This window comes from Tenrec ecaudatus, chromosome 7 (assembly GCF_050624435.1).
Source record: "Tenrec ecaudatus isolate mTenEca1 chromosome 7, mTenEca1.hap1, whole genome shotgun sequence".
NCBI classification, from domain to species: Eukaryota; Metazoa; Chordata; class Mammalia; order Afrosoricida; family Tenrecidae; genus Tenrec; species Tenrec ecaudatus.
The window spans coordinates 101,667,198-101,690,769 of NC_134536.1; the positions used below are offsets into that span (position 1 = coordinate 101,667,198).

The window sequence follows — 23,572 nt, forward strand, 5'->3', positions numbered from 1 at the left end:
ATGATGAGATCTACAATATCTAATTTTATGACCCTATTAGAATTCTATTAATTGTTAACATCATCTTTGAACTTCATAGTCAGAGAAAACAATTTAGTTTACCGATTAATTTACTGTATTTTCCTAACACATTTATACGTTACATTAATAAGATGATTTGTAGAAATTAACTCCTGATAAATCTGCTATAAAACATCAATATGTAAACACAGACATATTCACTGCAGATATTTTATTTAGAAAAATCATTGTCAGAAATTTTGTTTAATGCAATCTGCAATCTAATTCATCTTTCTAAAAACATTTAAAACCAGCATACTTACTTTCAGACCCAGTAATGCACCTGATTCTTTGGGCATGGTTGTTCTCTTGTTAAGAATAACACGTCCAATTAGTCGGTCTCCTTCTTTAGACGGTTGCCACGTTACAGGATGCTATTAAAAATTGTCAAAGTTGTTGATGTCGTTTTAACTGCATAATGCTTCCTTTCCTACACTGAATTGTATCAAGGTACAGTTTCCTCAGATAAAAGCCACTGTGCAGTGAAATTTTCATTCTGGGGGATTTGTCCTTGGCTTATCATAATTCATTTAGAGGTATATTTTATTTACACAGAATGCTGCCTACCCTGAATACTACTACTGAAGATAATTAACAATTAATTATACATCCCTAAAAATTTCTTCTAATATAAAGTTAATTAAAATATAACTATATTGTATATAAAGGAATCTAAATCTGCATTTGGAGTTGTTCTTCATCCTTAGCTATATATTGTCTCTTTTGTTCATATTCGTTATTTGTTAATTATATTTTATGAATTACAATTATTTGGTAATAACTATTTTATTGCATTTTCTTCAAAGCTGTACTGTAAATACAACTGTACAGTATATAGCTGCACTGTATTTTCTCTAATAAAATGTACAATGTAGTAGAATAAGATGATGATTTATAATACAACAGACTAAGTACAAAGAAGGATGCCAACACTACACCTGACTGCAAACACTCCCTCCCAGAAAGCTTACCGAGCTAATAGGCGATGTTTCCCTGCTGTGCCACGTGGCGGGATCCAACCAGTAATAATCCAAGTCACCTGCACAAGATAAAAAGGAAAGGGATGGTGAGCAGTGTGCTGGCATTTGAAATGCTCCACTCGAAGTAGGACTTCTTCCATCTATAATAAAGGATTAGGAAAGGTGCAATCTTAAGGTGTGCATACAAGAATGATGCACATCTGCACTGCAAAGACGGTGACCCGAATAACTAAAGATTATGTGTGACAAATTCACTTTATACAAATGGAGGGCTACCTTTTTTTAACATAAATAGTCCTTGAGCATTTTCACATGTAAAATACTGGAAAGAGTTGCCTAAGTGCCACTTCCGCATTGGGCTGCTCATCAGGAGGCTCGGCCTGCCACCTAGTGCAGCTGCGGAGAACTGCATTCATTGAGCTCAAGTACTCAAATGCAGTCAGTGTCTTGTCCTCTGTTTGGAACTAGAGTATGTGTTTCTGGATTCTATCCCCTTTCCCTCTCACCTAAGAAACATGAAATGATGGTGTGTACTTTATTATGAATAACATTTGGAGCAACAGTGCACGCAAATAATAGAATATTTGGTTTTACTACTACGATGAAGGCAATAAAAATTCTAACATAAACATGAATCCATAAGTATTTATTTTGTTACTTTTTAGCTTAAAATATAACCACAAAGAAACCATGTGAGGCACAATAGAGAAGTCTGAATAGAAAGCAGCAGTGCTTAACAGGTGCACGGGAAGAAAGGCTAGAGAAAAAGCAGGCACGGAGGACAGAACAGCACAGAATGTAGGCGATCAATGATCTATCCTATCCAAATATCAGCTTAACTTAATGAACAATTTCTCTTTAGGGATCGAGAAAGAAAAAACAACAACATTGTAAGCAAAGAATGCCAGTCAACAATGCGGTATCTAGCCGACTACTGGAAACGTATGCTTGGAAACACATGAAATCATAGGTAAATAATTTCATGGAGGTATCAGACATGGCAAAGATAGGCATATTGATCTAAGAAATGCAACAGAAAATAAAGTACTTTAAATCCACCAGGTATCAAAAATCCACATGCCTCATTTCTTAGTAGCTGCTTCTTTTTTAACATAATAATAAAAAGGGTTGAGATAAATGTTCACTATCATACAATTAATACTAAAATGTTCTTCAAAGTTTTCATGTCTATAACAGCAGTATGCACTATGAAGGGATACATATTAAACTGCATTAACATATATGCTGTTAAAATGTAGGCCATGTGGAATCCATGTGTCTGAAAACTGCATATTTAAAATATAGACTTTGGCTTGGATGCTAAAGATTATCAATTTTTAATCTACATGATTACCTCAACTACTGGAATACAAGAAAGTTGTGAAACAAAAATTTTCTGCATTCTGATTTGTATTTACAATCATTTTACATGTTTATCTTTAAGGCCTTTAGCATTAGGACACCGCTGCTTTTCAGAGTGTAACTTAGTCAAAATAAAAAATGCACCTTTTACTAAATAGCAAAAAGAAATGCTATTGATTATTCAAAAGACCATTCTTTGAATTTATAAAGCTTTCTCTTTGATGCTTCATACATCTAGGGATAAGGCCTCAGGAAGTCTGAAATGCTCATCTGTATTTAAATGCTGTTGCAATCAGTAGACCCATTTGGTGGGTAGGGCTACTAGGCTGTCCAACAACAAGAAAATTACTGTATATATTTGTGTATAAGCTGCATTTTTCAGCATTTTAATGCAGTTTTATGGTAAAATTAGGTGCTTCTGTTAATATTCGGGCCAGCTTATATTTGAGTATATATGGTAGTGTTAAGTTGAAACTTCTTTGAGGCTTTGGACTTAAAAATGACAAAACTCCATCTTATATACCCTTTGAGAAAAGAATATGTTTACTGCATCCCCCAATAACAGGATTCACATCTTGAAAGCTGTGTATGTTGACATCCCTTTCGGGTTCATGTCTCAGTTTCTCTTATGGTGGTCTCTGTCAGGGTCAGACAGTTCTAACCTGTAAGGGGCCAACGACACCAAAAGGAAACTCTGTGCCGCCCTCGCCATGTCGGGCTATAGCCCTTGTTGTCAATCCCTGTTGGTCCTTCTCCTTGAACTTCCTCCTTGTCCCCCAGTGGTTACTCCCCCAGAAGTGGGCAGCCGCAGCACGGCATCTGACAATACCCTACTGCTCTTTGTGAGAGTTTGGGGGATGAACTAACTCCTCAGAAGCAGATCTCCTAGTCTTTTCTATAGTCTGTGCTGAGTCTAGAATTTCCACTGGAACCTCTTCCCCTTGGGTAACCCTGATGGTCGCCGACAGACTGGAGAATCCCTTTCCGCTTCACAGCAACACACAAGCCACCGCCGTTCAATAAGCTGACAAACAGGTCATGGCACATGCTGGCACAGTCTTTAATTTTACCCGTCTTATGTTAAACAGATCAAGATACACAGATCTGGTGATTCTTGACCGAAAAGGTACTCCTCTTATGCAAAGATAAGCCAAGGCTGGGGTTTCTAGTAAATTTGGGAGATGATTTCCAGCATATTCTTTATCATGGAAACATTGCTTGCAGACGGTGGAATTCCATCATCTATAACCTTTGTTATCAGGAGAGGCCAGTCTCTGGGAAAAGGACATCATGCTTGTTAATGAAGAGGGCAAAGAGGCAGATCCCCGGCAAGGTGGATCAACACAATGATGCACAGTGGGCTCCAACATCAGGACAACTGTGCAGGGGCAAAGGACGGGGACACACTGCGCCCTGCTGTCCCCAGGGGCGTGACGAGTCAGAACCAACTCAATGCAGCGAAGGACGACGACAGCATCACTTTTGTGATGCACTGATCTCAAAGGGGAGACTAATTTAACTGCTTTGGAGATATATATATACAAGGAAGGGTTTTAATAAAAACTAATGGAACATTTCCACAAACTCATTGAAGCTCTCTTGTATTTATGTCAGGTGTACGTCCAATTTCCCCACCCCATTCCACCCCCACTCCCCAGAGTTCAGGAGTTCACCAAGTGATCTTAATGTGCTGCCATCACAGTTCTTATGTTATCCTAAGAATGGGAATATGAATGCTACAGATTGTACATCTAAAAGAGCACTTTGAAATTCTGACCACACACAGAAGCTTCAGTGTGAAAAAAAATGTTTTTGTTTTTTTTTTTAAACTCGCCACTGAGTTGATTCTGACCCATAATAATTCCAGGCATTGCTTCAAAGAAGAACCGCACCATAGAGTATTCCTGACTGTCATTTTTAACATAGGTGGATCCGAGGTTTAAGCGCTAGGATGCAAAGCAAAACATCAGTGATACGAACCCATCAGTTGCTCCCTAGAGAAAGATTCAGCTACCTTAGATATTCATATCCCTGGAAACCCTATGAAGCCGGTCCATTGTTCCCTCTGCCATTGCTAAGAGTTAGAATAGACTCTTTGGAAGGGGATTTGGGGTTTGGAATCTTTTTTTAAAATAAATCGTTTTATTGATGGCCCTTGCATATAACAACCCATATATCCATTATATCAAGCAGACATGTACAAATATTGCCACTGACAATTTCAAAACATTATCTTTCTTCTTGAGCCCATTGTTATTAGCTCCTCTTTATTCCCTCCCTCGCCCGCCCTGCCACCTTTTCCAACCCTTAATATAGTATGTATTTTATTACTATCATTCTATCCCTGCTCCTACAATCCGGGTGTTTGCCCCCCTCGAGGACGGTATTCTGTTGTCATTGCTATCCGTTCGCCCTCACACACACCCCTTCCCTCCACTTCTTTTCCCCTACCCTTATGGCCTCATTACTCGCATTACTGTTTCTGAAGGGCTTGTTGACCCTCAATTCTGTATACTGAAAGCTTCCATCTGTACCAATGTATGTACACCAGTCGAGCAGGATTTGTGAGGTAGGTGTGAGATCATAATAGTGAGGGGAGGAAGGACTGAAGAACTAGAGGAGTGTTGCGTGTTTCGTCAGTGGGGTTTGGAATCTTTAATGAGGAAGGATGCCAGGCCTTCCTTCTATGCCACTTCAGGATTTAAACTGTGTACTTTGAGGTTCATGGTCAACCAGAAACCATTTTGCTACCCGGGGGTCTTTATTTTATATGCTTCCTAATACATTCAATGTTTTCACTTATAATAATAGTTGTATATTTATTATACAATTAAAATCCCTTCATGCTCTGAACAGTTTCTAAGAGTTTTTATTGCTAATTTTATTATCAGTCTTTAAAGTATATTGTTTAAGTATTTAGAAAACTAATTTTTAATCTAAATATACAGTTCTAAGTTACCTTTGTTCTCATTCCCTTGTGTGATAGTTACATAATCTGTTGTCAATTTGAGACTTATAAGTGAAGGGGTGGAGTTTAGACTGTCACTCAGGTCACAGCTTGATAACCTAATTTGGAGACACTAAAGAGATAAATAGCTCCTTGGAGGCGGGACACATGCTTACACCCTGTTGAGACATTCCTGCTGACAAGACACATGGAGCTACACTAGAGCCCTGGAGCTGGAGGAGCCACTTGGAGACCCCTGCCAGAGCTGAGAAGCTTCCACTGCCATTGGATCCACAAGACTTTCCACCCACTGGCCTGTGATTGCCCTGCATTCAACGTCACTGCATGTGTTTCTAAAGTCTGAAGAGGACTTTATAGATTGGTATTGAACATGTGGGCTAATATCAGACATATGACTTGATCTGGACCTGGCTGGGGTGTTTTCTCAATATTCAATTGCTCTTGTATATCAGGCTCTTTCTTATACACATATTAGTGTCCATGAATTTGTTTCTCTAGGCTACCCAGACTAACACACCATGTATTTACTATTTTTAAAAGAATGTACTGACTTACATACATTGCTTTCTTTATAATTCATGCTTCTCCATCAAGATTAATAATTTTCTTTCAAAATATCCAGAACCTAGTATTTCATCAATACAAACATTTTCTTCGAATATTTTTCTAACAGATAATTAAAATACTTATTTATAGGTGTCATAGGTAAAAATGATAACTTTATGGTATTTTCTTATAGAACTGATAGAAAAATTTTGCCTTTATATTTAATATCACTATAAAGATACCAATTCACCACTAGGCTCTGAAAATGTTACCAGATGTTTAATTTTACGAAAATGGGTCATGTTCCTAACTAGACAAGGTCAGTGAAATTTTGAACATTATTTTTAAAGACTTTTAAAAGCAGCCTTTTCTTGCAATAATGCGAGAAACGTAGCTGATTTAAACTTAATAAATAAACACCAAATTGTCTAGGCACCAATAAAAATCAGCTAAGTGACATGTGAGCTTATCTAAAGAGAAGTAACTCACAGACTCACTGCCAACCAGTCAATTCTGGCCCCATTGGACAGAGTACAGCCACCCCTTTGTGTTTCCCAGGGTTCCTGCCCAGCAATACGGAAGCGGAAATCCTCGAGCTTTCTCATACAGAGAGCCAGCTGTTCTTAAACCTATGTCATTGTGATTAGAGTATGAATAATCCATAAAGGGCACCTCTATTGTTAAGAATTTTGTGCTGTAGAATGTCAAAAATAAAAGTATAAAGAATTAAAAGAACAATCAACAACTGAATAAAGTAACTTCTAAATAATACAGAAGCATGATTGAGGGCACTGATTTTAAAGTTGTAAAGGAGAGCGCCACTCTCCAGTTTCTCACATGACCTTCCTATTAAATATCAGTTACATGAGTTATACTTAGCCAAATAAAATATGTATCGAATGAACAGTCAATATCGGAAACATTATCTATATGAAAGTCTTACAGAAGTACCAAATTTGAGCTTTTTCCAGCAAAAACACGCAGCATATTTTTCTTGTCATTATAATGAATGGTGATAAAAGATAGAACTCAAACCAATTCCTTGACTAACTCCAAATTCCTAATGCATATCCATAATTATTCTATTTTTCATCTCATAAAATAGTTATTCCTCAATAAAATATGACTGACATTTTAAAAATTCACAGAATAAAAATGAGCAGAATCACACTCCACGAAATTTGTTGTATCTTGAAAATTATGTGTCTAGAGCTTCTACAGAAGATGCTTAAAGTAGACTGCTCCCACCACTGGGTGGATTCCGATCCGAGCAATGCTACAGGACGGAGCAGCACTAACTGCTCCTGAGAGTTTCTGAGTTTCGGCGGCACTACATGCAAATTAGGTGAATTTTTAAGCAACAGTTTTGTAGCACACAACAAGGAGACATTTAAATATTGAGATACATTATGCTGATTGAGTGTATGCAGTCGTAAGAGAGAGATTTCAGGTTCCGATAAGGCAGAGCATTTTAAATAAAGTGCTAGACTAACACACAAGTTACTAAATGTTGCTCTCATTATAATTTGACAAGAAAGTTTGACAGTTTAATACTTTCTGGGGATATGACTTTGGAAAACACTTTTCACAGACTGGTATTAAAACCTTAAATTTAAGAATTAAGATAAAAATGTTGCCTCTGAATTAATATAATAAACATATAACTTTGAAAAAACTTTTTAGGATTTTAAAAGACTATTTAAAAAATAGTTCGATACCAGCAAAGGGCAAGTTAGCCCATTCCCAACAAATATCTGACTGACTGCCATCAAGTTTCTGTCAACTTATAGTGACCCTGTAGCGCAGGGTAGAACAGTGAATTTCTGAGACTAACTCTTCATGGGAATAAAAGTCCTTTAGTAGAATGTCTTTCTCCCACACAAGGGCTGTTGATTTTGAACTGCTGACCTTGAAGTTAGCAGCCCAATGCGTAACCACTACGCAACCCAGGCTTGAAAATAATAATTGAGTTAACTTAGGAATTAATTGAGCAGTTTTCTGTGTTATCGAATCCAACAAGCTGGATGTGCTGTCAGGTCCATTCGACTCGTAGATATCCTATGGCCAAGAGAACAAAAGACCGCCCAGTCCTGCATCGTCCTGGTAATTATTGCTGCATGAAATGTAATTTCACCCAAGTTCATTTAGCAGCCATCAATAATAAATAATATTTAATAGCGCTCACGATCCAAGCACGGGCACACAAGAGGTACAGTGCACTAAGCATTTGGCTGCCAGAGGAAGACTGGCAGTTTGAACTCACCTGCAGCTGGGCAAGAGCCACACGAGGCAGTCTGCTTTTCCCAAGATTCATGGCCCCACAGACCCCAACGAGTAGTTCTACTCTGTCATCTAAGGCCATTATGAGTCAGAATCCAAACTGTCTTGGAGGTTTGGTTCCTGTTTAAATATATAGGCTAGGAGCTCCAGTGGCCAATAGTTTTGTGCCCAGCTATTAACCAAAAGATTAGGGGTTAGAAACCACAGTTGTTCTGTGGTAAAAGAGCTGGCAGTCTTTCTGCAGAGATTCCCCAAATCAAAAACCCCAATCACTGCCCTCGAGTCAATGCGGACTCCTAGCCCCTCCTGTGGTTTCCCAGTCTGTAACTGTTTACAAGGCTCTCTCCCATGGCGAGGCTGGCGGTTCTGAAATGCCGAGGATGTCAACTGCAGCCCAACTCATAACCACTACATCAGGAGGGGTCCATGGAGATGACAGTCCCATGGAGTCACTATGAATGGGACTGAACCAAGGGTCCCAACATGAGCAGCAATACTTCGGCGTGAAAAGACAATAGGAAAATGTACTTGTTAATCTTAACCATGTAACCTACAAATACTGCAGTACATTGTATAAATAAAAACCACACGCTTCAAGAAAGACAGATGAGGTGGTCTGCTCTGCAGAGGTTTACTCTTGCAATCTGTAAGAGACAGACGGGCTGCATCAAGTTCATATGAGTTGGCACCAACTCATGGCAATTGGTTACACTATGGTGAAATCAGTAATTCTGGTTGACAGCTGACTTGTGTTCAATGTTACTGCTACAGAAAAAATATATAAGGTTCTTCAAATACTTTTTAGTGACTTCATTCAAAATCTATGTGACATTCACCCCACAAAAGCTAGCTGAAAGCAAACCCTGCATAAATGGAGACTTAAGTCCTTTGAACGCACATCCTGGGCAGTACTAGAGACCTTCAACAACTATTTTTAAGTAACTAAAAATTCCGTTTCTGGTTTCAGCTCAGGACAGAACGAGGAAAATTGTGTTCCCCCTTGATAACCTGTTTTATCTTCAACAATGAAGGTTCTGAAAGAGTGGCAGTCCTATAAATTCAAGCTAAAATTCACCTGTTAAGTTCCATTTATTTACCAAATCATCCCCTTCCACCATAGAACCAACACCACTATCTTTGGCATGTAAATTTACTGAGTCAAGAAAATGGATCAGATACTCTTAATAAAGTTAATGAGGTGTCAAAGATGTTTGTGTTCAGAAATTACTTATACTTACTGGAACCTCTGGTGTCAAATTACAGAGAGAGAGAGAGAGAGAGAGAGAGAGAGAGAGAGAGAGAGAGAGAGAGATTGAGATTAAATATTTGTTCAAGGGACTGTGGTGTCATCTCTCTATTTTATCAATTTAGGAAACAGGAAAGGAGGCTTGGTATCTGGAGGTAAAAAGGGTGTGGGGGTGTTGTCCAAAGCAGGTCCAGGAAGGAGGCATTACTACAGTTACCTGGTGAAACTGTTACCTGGTGAAGCAGGTCATACAATTACCTGGTGAAACTGTTAGCTGGTGAATACCTGGTATTTTCCTGGCTACATATCTCTGGTTAATTTGAGAGCCAAGTTTGGGGATGTCAACACTACCACCACACAACTCTACGAAACATGGAACTCGGCATCAGGATTTCTGGTTGTACTCTACACTGTCTGATTATCATTTCGCTCTGGAGATACTACTTCCTATCGCCCAGCAGTTCTCAACCTTGCTAATGCCGCGACCCTTTCATACAGTGCCTCATGTAGTGGGGAGCCCAACCATCAAATTATTTTCATTGCTACTTCTAACTGTCATTTTGCTACTGTTGTGAATCAGGCGACTCCTGAGAAAGGGTCATTCGACCCCCAAAGGGGTCATGACCAGCCGCTGCGTGTAGCATCTGTTGGGACTCTGGTGGGACAGTGGTTAAAGCTCAGGCACTACCTGACAAAATGGTAGTTATAAACCACCAACCACTCTTCCAGAGAAAGATGGGGCAGGCTGCTTCTGTACAAATAGATTTACATGTTGGAAAGACTTATAGGCCAGTTTTATTAATTACTTTACAGATGCGATGAGTTCAAATCTATGTGACAGCAACCGATTCTGCTGTATGGGTTATAGAATACATTGGTCTTTTCAGGCTAGAATGAAATACTATGTGAAAGTGCATTAAGATAGCTCTTTTGCTCAACCCTCTCACCCCCACCACAAGACTGGGTGAGACCATGCAAACAGGGCATGCATAACCCTCGTAGAAGGGATTGGTCAGTGTGCGCTGACATCCCATGGCTATAGGGTGAAGGATGCACTGTGAAGGAGGGCTAGAGAAAGAAAGCCCAAGTCCTCTGAAGAGCAAAGGCCCAGCTCTCTGTCTGAAGTGGTGGGGCCAGAGGTGCCTGAGAGCATGGCATGAAGCGTATGGGACAGAGCAAGAGAAGCAGGACCAAGACTATGAGACAGTTGGTGAGACAGAGTGACAGGCAGGCTTCCCAGTCCATGAGATCAGATTTATAGCTAAAGAGCAGTCATAATTAAGTGTCATGCTAAAATATATATTATGAGCAATGTTCACAAAATATGTTTTTTAAATAGGCTTAGAAAGCATTGAAACCATTCTGCTGATAATAATCAATTATTGGCCTGGTAACCACATAGGCGTTCAAGAATTTGGAATGAGTACTGTTTGAGGAGCCCTGGTGGGGTATAGTGGGTACTCGTTGGGCTTTTAAATGCAAGGTCAGCAATACGAAACCACCAGCCTTTTGTGGAGAAAAAGACAAGGCGTTCTATTCTCATAAAGATTCTCAGCCTTGGAAACATACGGGGCCAGTGTAACTCTTTTTTATAGGGTCTTTTCCTATAGGGTCAGTTCAACCCTTTTCTATAGAGTCTTGCCCTATAGGGTCACTAGGCATCATAATCAACTTGATGGCAGTGAGTTTCTTCAGTTCAGTATTGTTTGAATGCCACTCATTAAAGGATAGGGAAAGGAGTCATCACATACAGAAATAATAATATCCATTTTTCCTGTTAAGGACTGAATTAAACCCACTGTCATCAATCAACTCATTTAGAATTCATCATGACCCCATAGAGGGTTTCTGAGACTGTAAAATGTGCAAAAACAGATCATCTCCTCTTTCTCCCATGAAGCGGTGGGTGGACTTGAACCACTGACTAACCAGTCAGCGTCCAAAGCTTACTCTGCAGTGCAACTGGGCACCTATGTCCAAGACTGCCCATCTGTATGGAGTAGAAGCTACCTCTTTCTTCTGGGGATTGACTGGTGGTTTCACCATGTGACTAGTAAATCCACTTTGCCACCAGGTCTCCTCCATATCAACAGTGTCCCAGCACCCACATATTTGTGGTACATCCTAATCTTTATGCTTGTGGCTAAAAACTCACTTGGGAATGGAGCATCTTTGTGATGTCAATAAGGTAGGAGTAGTGTTGGGTAAGCCTAAGTCAACTTCTTTGGGGATATAAACTAAATGTAAAGTGTAAGCAGTAAGCAGAGCACAGAAGCAGGAAGATCGATGCCAAGCCACACGGAGAGGTCTCCAGTGGTCCAGACAACAGCTGAGAAGAGCAGAACCGACAGAGAAGGAACCCTCCTCCTCTGCTCACATTCACATCTCTGTCTTCCACAAGGTTCCCTGCTCAAATTCACATCTGCTCCCGTGCAGATCGAGAGCCTTGGGGGTCCACAGGGGCAGTTCAACCCTGTCTTACAGAGGTCCTATGAGCCAGAACTGACTTGAGGGAAGTGAGTGAGCGTCCTAACAATTGAGAATATAAAATTCTGCTTGCTAAAGGCATCCACGGGCGGTATTTGTACATTAGCAGCAATGGACTCACAGGATAGCTCATAAATAACAGAGGTCTCAGAGATTCACGCTGTCTAGGATTCAGATATGTATGTGACTGGTCATCTCTAACGAATGTGATGTAATCAATTATGTCAACTTATCCATTCAACCTTAATATTAAAATAAGTATTTTGTCATTTCTCCTTCATATGGTCATATTTTTAGATGCGAATAAAATGCATAGTGTGTAAGCAAAATAAATGACTGAATTTTTCTGTGCCATGAAAATTTCCTTTGTATCCTTTGTACCCTTTTCTCATTACTCAAGATATATCTGAAAAGTTTTTACTGAAAACAACTTGTGTTATACCCTAAAATTTATTTAGACTGTATACTCTAATGTGGTATAAGATCCTTACTTTACTGAGATTTCTGGAGTTTTAAATTTTTTGTATCAAGATTATATGAATGACTGATGGTCTTGAGAAAAGAATCAGACCCTTGAGTATGTGAAAGCTCATTTTGTATCGACTCTACCATCAGCTATTAGATATTGTGCAGGATAAAGCTATGTAAGATGGAACATACCAGGTATTGGTTTGAGTTTTCCTGATGTGGAGAGTTATGTAAATTTAGATGTTTTAGACACCAACAAGCTTCAGGGTGCAGAAGAACTTCTAAAACACTATGACATATGCTGGCATCTGAATCCTTCACTGCACTTATCTCAGAGAAAGCAGTAAAATTAAAATTCCCTCAAGTTTTTAACAACCACAACATTTTTAACACACAAACACACAGTGACTTAGCCTTATAAAATATACACCTTGGTCTCAGGGAACCTAGTACAAGACTATATGTACTACTTGTACTGATGATAATAAAAATGAAAAATCCCCAAGGTCATTGATGAATGGGCAGGAGAAGCTTTTCCACACACAATACTTGAGAGAAAGGAGTAGATTCCACATGTAAATGTGGCTTTCAGGCAAATAACTAAAATATTTCTCCCCAGAATCTAAACGTAGAACAGTAAAGTAGTCTGGATACCAAATCAGAAAAGCTGAAAATCTGAGGGGAACTTTGCTTTCTCCTCAGTCATGACTCTTCAGAAATAAGAACTTGGGAAGTGCTGTACAGGAGGGAAGTATTTGACAGCAATTTTCCAACTGACCAGGCTTCCACATTGACACTGAGCATTCCATTCACTGGGAGAACAGGTTGTCACGTGCAAAGCTCGGAATAACCAGCCAGGCAACCCTGTGGAAAAAATTGGGGTTTATTTGCTTCCATTGTTTGGGGACTGGATATTAACCACAGGCTTAAGAATACTGTACTGCTGGGTAAGTTTACAGCAAAGGCATTACAAGAAGCACTGGAGATGGAACTGTCTTTGGCTAAGGAGAAAGGAAGTCTTTCTCCAGACAGTACTAACCAGCAGCTCGACCTAGCAAGAACAAACTCAACAGTGAATTTGTACCTGCCTCCAAACCCTAAAGACGAGGAAGTAATAAATAAAAAACACGGTGTTTGACTCATTATCACCACTTTAATGAAATAAACAACCACATGAATAAAAGCCAAATGAGGAAAGAGGCTAATTTTAAGGGAATATAAAACAAAATAGAAGTTATTTATGAAGTAGGCATTCTACTCTTTTAAATAGATATATATGCTATTTTGCAAATAATAATAAATTTACACTTCAGGAAACAATGTTGGTACTGAAAGCACATGCTTCTATACCAGAGCTCCCTCAAAGTAAGCTATTGTAATTAATCTTTCCTATGTTGTTGCTGTTGGGTTTTTCCTTTCTGCTTCTGTTTTGGATTTGCTGTAAACAAACAAACAAAAATTAGATATGGGAAAGGACGTTTCTGTTGTTGGAAATTCCTTGACTAATAGTTGGAAATCAGTAGGCATGGGAATTTGGAGAACCTTTTATTTTCTGTCTCAGCACTGTCCCAGAGAAAACTGCTAAGCATCCATATTCACACAGTTTCAAAATAGAGCCCTGGGAAACTAGGTTGCAGAGCACCGCAAGGTCACTGATCTAAATCTCTGCCGCAGTGCAAGCCTTGTCCTTTAACTGTATTCCAAAGCTGCAAGAGAGAGCCAATCGTTCAAGTACGATGAAGCAGAGAGGGCATGCGAGAAGAGGCAAAATATACCATGCACTTGAATCATAGATCCACTTTCATCAGAAAGCAAAGAAAGTCAGTCAAAGACTACAAGACTTACTCAAGAAAATACTTAAGGAACTATAGAAACTATAGGAAGGGCTTCAAAGAGTTTGTGGGAAATTTCCATTATTTTCTGATTGGATGTTGAACCGTTGGAAGCCCCCTCGTATTTTGTTAATGCGGTTATTTCAAATAGCATTAACTTAGTGTACACATTCAGAACAAAAACTACTACTTTAAAAAACTCAAAAAGTCTCACTTGCCTAGGTCTAAAGTGCCCAAAATTAGCTTCTCAGCATGGTCATAGAGAGCTCCCTCGAGAAGAGAAGGTGGTCACTACACAGAAAAGTACCCTTGCTAGGTGATCCTCTCCGAGCTTGCCTGACTGTAAAATCTGAGACTCATAATTAACAGCCTAAGTCAAAGAGGGCCCATTTCATAACATATTGCCCCATGGTATTTTCCCCTTAGATAAAGCATAATATAGCCAGAGGTCTTCAGGAGGGTGTGCAGAGATAAACTCAGGGACTGCTGTGTTGGGTTTCCAAGAAGGTAACTCATTATGGGATTAAAAAGCCTCATCTGGTGGTTTCAATCTGCTGACCTTGGTTAGTAGGCCACTACACCACCGGGTCTCCTCAAAAATCAACGGGATTGCCAAACGCCAAATCTGGACTAATCAAGGATCAGACAACCACATACCACTGAATCACTTTGGGTATTAAAGTAGACTTTAAAGTAGGGATCAAAACCCAATACACACCAAAACAAGCCCATTCATAAATTTCTTACAATCCTGTATTCATTAATATGTAGATCTTCCTATCAAACTCGAAATGTCTTTGATGCAATGGAAAACTATTAAAAGTATATTGATACGTAAGTGTTATCTGTAGCATATACAGCAAAATCTGGTAGAAAACAAATTTTAATAAGCATTTTGGAAACTTGCCAAGGAATATAAAGCGAATAAAAAGGTAACTTCATCTACTAGAAGAGAATATCATAAAATCTCAGTAACTGGACTTTCCTCCTGGAAAAGCCTACTGGATCTTCACACAAAGTTTCCAGTCCGAATCGTAAGATGGTTTCTCTGTTTTGTTTTTAACCCCACGGGACTCTTGACAGTGACGACTACAAAATAGAAAATGGGTTGGACAGGTAGGTGCATTGATAGTGTAAGGGAGAGTATATGGGAGTTCTAAAAATCTTCAAGTAAACAAATGAAGTCACTCACTTAGGGAGCTGTTTGCCCTAGGCACTCAGATATGTTGCCTGGCTCTATGAACAAAGCGCAACACCAACCAATGAAACCCCTACTTTGTTTCTAACATGCACAGTGTATGAAGTTAGTGATGAAATTCCTTTTGTGGCCTTCAACATAAACTTAAATGAAAACAAACCCACACCACTGCCTTCAAGTTGATTCCTATGAAGAGCGTAGGTCTTTGTGGGAGCAGAGAACCTCACCTTCCTCTCTCAGAATAGCTGGTGTGCTTGAGCTGCTGACCCAACGGCAGCCTCCAAAACCAGGACTCACTTACTGACTGCCATCAGAGCTGATTCTGACTCAAAGCTCTGCGGACACAGTGGTTACATGTTGGGCTGCCAACTGTTAAGGTCAGCAGTTCAAAACCACAAGCCTATGTTGAGGGAGAAAGATGAGGCTTTCTAGTTCCATCATGAACTATAGCCTAGGAAACCTATAGGTACAGTTCTATCCTGTTCTATAGGGTCATTATGATGACCAAGTCACACAAAGGCAGGTAATTTTTTTATTCTGTTGAGAAAGATTTAAAATAATGTAAACCAGAGCAGTATCAACTTGGTTGTCAGATGTTTAATACTTTATCCAGCAAATAGGAAGTAAAGAGTTAAGTGCTCTCAGTAAAATAAGCAAATCATGGTCAAATGTTTCTAAAGATTCTTAATGAAAAGTACTCCCTTACAAAGAATAGCAAGGCAAGGAGAAAAAACTATTCGAAAGGGCTATGTAACTGAACAGGGTGGGTGTCGGGCTGCTAATAGAATGGTCAGTGGTTCACATCCACCAGCTGCTCTAAGGAAGGACAATGAGGCGGAGAGCTCCTGAGATCTTGTCTCAAAATCCTATGGAGCAGTGCTTCCTGACTACAGGGTCACAATGAGCTGGAATTGACTCGATGACAATGAGAACACAGATTGTGAAATTTTAAAATACACATGGTGAAAAAAGTTCAAAACAGATGCTATTAGAACTCGTCACTAAACTATTTAGCCATTAAACCTATAAACTGAACTCTGAACTTTTCCACTGGGGGAAAAAATACAGTGAATGTGATCAGCAATCAGTATTAAAATATTCATTTTGATGCAAAATTTGTAGGCCTATAAACATTTTCATCATTGAGGTTATTAGGGTGATGTCATTCATAGTAAAAATAATTTCTTCCAGTAAGAACAAGCACACTCCTAATGAATCTGATATTCTACCCATCTTAAGACCAACATAAATTCATTATACTGCACCTGCTTTTCAAATAAATCAACCCACATTGTAGCTAAGATATTGCATTCATCACAGAAAGACTGAGCTAGAATAATGCATGACCCCCTCTGAACCCCAAAGTCTTATAGCAATTATAGCAGTTCTAATATTAATAAAAATGTTTACCTTCATTTTTCTTAAATACATAGATGCACTTATTTTATATGCTCTGTAAATAAAATAAAAGTTTAATCTCGGTCAGTAAATAACATTCTAAGTTTAACCTGAATTTGTTTTTATCAATAAAATTCAAGTACTAGCATTTACATTTAGGTATACAATTTTTATTACTCATGCTGAAAATATATTTGTAAAAATTTTGAATTAAGATAATTGTTCCAGTCACAATCTAATTGAGAGAGAATTTTTTTTGCAAAAATTAAACAATGTTATTATAGCCTGGCTATTTCGCTTTTTCGAGGACCCTTGGTGTTGTAGTAGTTACACTTCAGCTTCAAATCTCATTATTAGCCATTCAAAACCACCAGCAGCTTGGAGGGGAAAGACTGGGCTTTCTACTCCTGTAAACAGTTACTGTCTCAGAAACCTACAGAGGGTCACTATGAGTCAGCATGACTCAATGGCAGTGAGTTTTGTTGTTTTTTTAATTTGCATTTTCATTCTTGAAAGGGATAAGAACATTGAAATACAGCCTCTTGCTAGCCTTTACAGTTTCACTCACTACCTGAAGGTTCTATAATATACTTTTTTTCTAAAGTGATGTTCCAATAGTTTTGATAGCAAACACAATGTGCACATACAGGCATGAACACACAGAGACAGACAAATAAGCACACAAACACACACACATATCACAGGGACCTTACACAAACTTTGCAGTTATTATCATTGCATGGCATTTTACATCCAACATCTAGATGTATAGTTAGTGCATGTACACAAAAACGGCATCTTTGATTGGGCTTAATGGGAGCATGTACAAGGGTACAGATAAGAGCTGGAAACACAGGGAATCCAGGAAAGATACACCTCTCATGACCAATAATGAGAGTAGTGATACCAGGAGGATAAGGGGAAGGTGGTGGGAGACAGGGGAAACTGATCACCATGATCTACCTATAACCCCCTTCCAGGGGGATGGGCAACAGAAAAATGGGTTAAGGGAGACATCGGTCAGTGTAAGACATGAGAAAAAATGATAAATTATCCAGGGTTCATGAGGGAGGGAGGATGGAAGAGGAAAATGAGCTGATGCCAAGGGCCCTTTGTAGAAAACCACGTTTTGAAAATGATGATAGCAACATATGTACAAATGTGCTTGACACAATGGATGTATGTATGGATTGAAATAAGAGCTGTATGAACTCCCAATAAAATGCTTTAAAAATAAAATGATTTAAAACTGCATCCTCTTGCAATTGTCGCTCGGGAAAATTTTCCAGCTAGGGAAAATGTAGAGATAAAGACTAGTAATGAATTCAGAGACTTTATAATGAGCTTGAAAATAGTTTCAAGTAAACCCCCATAGACATAGCCTGTTCACTATGTGCATGCCACGAACACAACAAAAGGTCTTTGAGAAAGCACTGGGGCTCTCACTCTGGGCTCAGGAGCATGTGCGGGCACAAATGGTGGAGCAATGAACCAAAGGAAAGCAGGCTTCCCAAACCATCCCAGAGCACCATGGAAGAAGGCTTGGCACTCTGCCTCTGAAGGAGCTAGATCCCTGTGCAGTAGTAGTTTTACTCTGAGAGCCCTATTAAGGATTTTTACCCTGCACACTTGACATCACCACGAAACTGAAACTGATTCAGTGGCAACCGGTTTGGTTTTATTCTATGTTCAATTTTTTTTTCTTCATCACTTTGGAGTCTTCAGTGAAGAGTCCTGTCAACAGAAGAATCTCATCGACTAAAACTAATGCTGCTCTATGAGGGAAGAGCCAATCTGGACCTAAGGTCGCTTCTCAAGTAAGGGAATCACACAATATTTGGCAAAAGACATCTCTAACTAGGGAAAAATACAGTCTGCCAAGCCGCTGTGAACAGGAGCAGTGCCTAGCTCTCCGATCAGGTACAGGTTACCAAGGCCTATTCATTTAGAATGTATTCCCGGATACATTTGAATTTTCACTCATTCTGAATGCTTTTACATCTACCAATTTATCTTGTCATAATTTATTAATCTTTTAGAGATTTTGGATTTTTATTTTTACTATGATGTGAAACAATTGAGCCAATTAAAATATTAATTAGAAATTGTGGTTAGGCAAGAATATGTCAGAGAGTCTTTGTGACCCAAAATGCACACTGCCACACAGTCAATTCCAAGTCCACATGGCTCTAGACGGCTTCTGAGGTTGTAAGGCTGTATGGGAGCAGAACTCACCTTTCTCCTGGACAACAGAGAGTGCGTTTGAACCTTGATCTTGGGGTTAGCTGCACAGAATGCATATAACCAATTAAGCCACCAGTCCCACCCCAGTAGCCGCACAAAGTTAACCTTTCTGTGGGTGGGGACGTTTTCTACCCCTCAATGACAGGTACTTTGTTGTTGGGACTTTTGCCGTCAAAGTTTTAACAGACTTACATGAGCCCTTTAACACGACTTGCAATTAGGGGTTCCAAATACTCTTTCAAAGTAGAGGTCAGGTTTTTGTGAATAGGTCTTTTCCCTGAATTCTTTGATGAGCCCACACACTCTTTCCAAATTGAGAACAAATCATGAAAGAAGAGTCTGGATAAATAAATGACGCATACTACAATATCACTACATTGTTTAAGTAGGTTACTTTTAGCTCCCAGCATTCATCTTTCTTACAGGTCCTCAGCTCTGAATAGTGTGATTTCATTGAGATTGCTGTTTACCCCAGCTACCTAAGAACTCAAGAAAACATTCTCAGAAAAAAATGAGTATTATGAAGGTATTCAGAGGGCAAGGGAATTAATTTCTAGAAGCACTTTCATGAGCTACCAGGATGCCTATTTAACAAACAAACAAAAACCTTTTAATAAAGAATAGGCAAAAGAAGTACTATATAAAAATGTGCTCATTTCTTTCCCACAATGAGGATATTAAACATTGTCAAAGATAGTCTGAAAGGAAAGTAACAGAACAAATGACTATATATACCATTAAAAGCATAGGCACGAAATACAAATACAATTTGTAAGTGGAAAAACAAAACCTCTAATCAGAATAGGGACTTATCTTCCAGCTCATTAAAATACATAAAATCTTTTAAACAGAAGGTTGAAATTATTAGGCACTCAAAATCTTTGGTTACTTTTCTCTACACAATTGATCAACTCATTCATTATATGATTTTTGTCAATTTGTGTCTTAAAGACAAATGGCAGACTACATGAACCAGGGTATCCAATATCTAAACTCATTTAGTTAGCGTACAATTTAAAAGTCATGCTATTAATGATGATAAATGCCTCTCGGGTTATTAATACTTTATATCATAGAATAATTATTAACTCTGCCTTTATCGACTAATATACTTTTCCTTACTCTTTGTGGACCAAAATTTTAATGAGCTTAAATTCTGAAAACCCAATTTGTGGAAGACTCCGAAGGGCAGTGGGAGTCTGCTATCCATCTGCAGAGTACCTACTCAGATTAAGCCCCTGGCCACAGTGGAGGGGTGAGAAGAGCAATGCTACCAGCCAGAGATTATTGCAAACCTGATGACAGGGGATAGGGCTATGGTAGAATATGATACCTGGTCAGTTGACCTCCCTCTTGACTCAACCTGAATGTGTTCTTGGTTTAAATATTTCTCGCTTGTTCCACAACAGAAATTTTCTCTCTGCTTATTTTAATATTGCTGAAGGTCTTTTCATTGTTACTCTATATTTTCATCTTTATTTTATTATTATTTTCTTTATTGTTTCTATTAAGTTTTCCAGTTCATTAAACACAGGAGTAGATGCAGTTCTAGTGCATCCTCTCCCAGCCCTGATAAATCATTGAATTAGTTATTGGTTTTCTCGATAAAACTATTTTTTTAAATGCCTCTATCTTAGGAGTCCTGGGGATGAGGTTGGTTCCTCACTGGCCTGCTAACCACGAAGTCAGCAGTTCAAAGCTACCAGGAGCTCCAGGAGAGAAAAGAGGGGCTTTCTGGCTCCTGTAAAGATTTACAGCCTCGGGAACCTACGGAGGCAGTGAGACTCTGTCCACAGGGCCACTAAGAATCAGACCTGACATGATGACACTGAGAGTGAATGTACCTCTGGTCCATCTGCAGAAGAGAGGGAAGAATATATACTTGCTGCTCAACTGTGATTAGTTATGGTTTTGCTTTACAAATAACTTCCTTTATTTCTCCAACGGAATTCTCCACAGGAATATTCATATGCAACACTTCAAAATGAAAATACCTAATTTCTTCTGAAGAGCTTTCTGACAATGAGCAATTAACAGTAGCCCATCAAACCAGAAAGGGGGAAGAAGCCTGAGTGGCTAGCCTTCTTTAAGATGGTAGAGAATCATTTTTCTAATAAAATTACTACCCTCAAAAATATATGCATGTAGAATATCATCAAACAGACAGTATCCTTGGAGCTAGAGAGAGAAACTAATCATGTGCTGCTTTGCTTTCACCTCTCCGTGCACCTGTGTGGGAGCATGCATTGTCATCGCCTCAGCACCCTCCTCTTATAAGGGAGGGTGACCCCACTGAGCAGGACCATGGACACATGATTCCTGACCTGTATCTACTGTCAATTCCTGGTACCCTACTGGGAGAAGGGCATCAGGCTCAGTGAAGTAGAGGAGCAGTGAAAAGAGGAAGGCTCTCTGTGAGATGGGCTGACACAATGGCTGCCATCCGGCACAGGAATGTTTACAGGGAAGGCGCAGGACCGAGCAGTGTTTGGTTCTGTTGTGTATCTGGCCGCTGTGGGTTGGAACAGACTGGATGGCATCTAACAACACATCAACAGCAACTATACGCATAAGGCTCAGCTTACAATAGAATCCTTGTTTTCCATTAAAACAAAAAGCATTTAAAAGTCTAGACTCCTGGATGTTAATTTGTGCTTGACAGGTAGCAATCTGACTCACACTTTGGTAAGTGGGAGGTGGCTGCTGCCTCTCCAGTGGCCTCTGGTCCCTGGGAGGCTGGGCTCGCCCTCAGCAGGAGGCAGAGCTCTTGAAGGTCATTTATGTAGAAGAGTTAGGCAGGCACTTGGCTTCCCCTAATTGCCCTCAGTGGGAGTTGCCCTCAGTGGGAGTTGCCCTCAGTGGGAGTTGCCCTCAGTGGGAGTTGCCCTCAGTGGTACCTGCTGTATCTGACAGGGAGCAGTGAGAGTGCTTGTCCCTGGCAGGCTTTCAGAGAGCACTAACTTCCTGTCTGCATCCAGGGCTCTATCCGGCTGCAGCAACACATGTGACGCTTCGCTTGTTTCCCTTCGCAAGGAGAGTAAGCTAACTACCCCGTGACCACAGGGCACCCCAAACCTGCTCAATTCCCGTTGGCAAAAAAAAAAAATTACCACAAAGCCAACAGATTTACCAGTTTAATTTAAACGAACCATAAGCTCCCTCCGGAAAAGCCCCCGCTACTAAAACATTACAAAACAACAACAAAGCAAGTATAAAAATTCCCTTTTATTAAAAAGCTATGTCCCTTTTAAATTTCAGTGACGTCTTTTTCTCCACAGAAATCAACATCAGGTCCAGTCCGGTACCTGAAAAATGTTAGGTTGTTCACTCTGAATAGCAGGCAAACGCATGCCCCAATTGACGGAACAGAAACAAAATTAAGAAGGGAAGAGTTAGCTAGTTATTCCTTTAGTCCAAGGTCACCCACCGAAATCTTTGACAAATAGACTACATTTCCCTTTCTTTGCTCTTGTCTGGGCACTCTGTTCCCGATTATCTGTACCCTTTCTCCTTTAGTTCATACTCAACGTTCCACAGAAGTACGGATATTTCTATGGATGTGCTGTGGAATCTAGACTGTCAATGAGAAGAAACCAAGCCTCAGCGCCTTTGTTTAAATACTTCAAGGTAACAATCCCTACAAATGCACATCTTTCCATTCCTACTGAGATTAACCTCCAAGTCTTCTAATGATGCTGAAATTAAGTCTGCAGAAAAAAATAACTGTCTTTATTAAAAGGAAAATAACTGCTTTGTGAATTGATTATATATCTACCTCTTTCAGGCTGAGCGTTAAGTCCAATATGGAAATGCAAACAACTTAAAATGCACTTTAATTATGCATTTGCAATGTAAAGACATTTTTTCATATGATGTACTAGACATTCACGATTGCATTAAAATGACAAAATTGGGTTATTTTTCTTTTCAATTTCCATATTCAAGGCACAATATTCCTTATTCTCTACTGATACTTGGAATCTAGATGAAACATTCTAATATCTTACTCTCAGGTAACTAAAGTACACATCCCCTTAATCTTACATTACCTGCTCCTGAGTGCACTGTACGCAGCGGCAGAACCTGCAGAAAGCCCGCCAACATAACAGCAGCATCGGAGTGGTGAAGCACACACCGCCGGCATCAAATCCCTCAATCTGGGCTCAACATGGGAGCGCATATACAACACAATCAATCCACCAAAATGCAAAAGAAATTGTTAAGAAAAGTCCCTCTGGTTCTGGGATTTAAAAAAAAGGAAAAAGCCTGCAATGGCCAACATTATACAACGGTGACACAGAGCAAGGCCCTCAGTGCTGCTGCCACCCAAACCGATCTCTGCAGTGGGCAGAGTCACACTGATGGCTGCATTGACTTACAGAGCTTCGTGCTCCACCAGAGAGGTTGCCGGCATAGCACACCCCACAGCGCTGGCAGGTTCACAATTAACCATGTCCTGGACAACGCACAGAGGCTGCTCCCTTCCCACAGGCACAGAGGAGG

The 23,572-nt window shown here is 39.6% G+C and overlaps 1 protein-coding gene across 8 annotated transcripts in view; it reads right to left on the reverse strand.

Moving 5' to 3' along the window:
- The window catches only part of RIMS1 (regulating synaptic membrane exocytosis 1), a 257,595-nt gene that overhangs the window by 195,343 nt on the left and 38,680 nt on the right, over positions 1 to 23,572 (reverse strand). For 7 of the 8 annotated variants that reach the window (XM_075554901.1, XM_075554903.1, XM_075554902.1 and 4 more), the window contains exons 2-3: positions 1,032 to 1,099; positions 324 to 434 (exon numbers count right to left, since the gene is read on the reverse strand). In XM_075554901.1, coding sequence (XP_075411016.1) covers positions 324 to 434; positions 1,032 to 1,099 — 179 coding nt within the window. Of the gene's footprint in view, positions 1 to 323; positions 435 to 1,031; positions 1,100 to 13,175; positions 13,226 to 23,572 lie in introns of those variants that run through there. The other variant, XM_075554906.1, reaches the window with a different exon arrangement.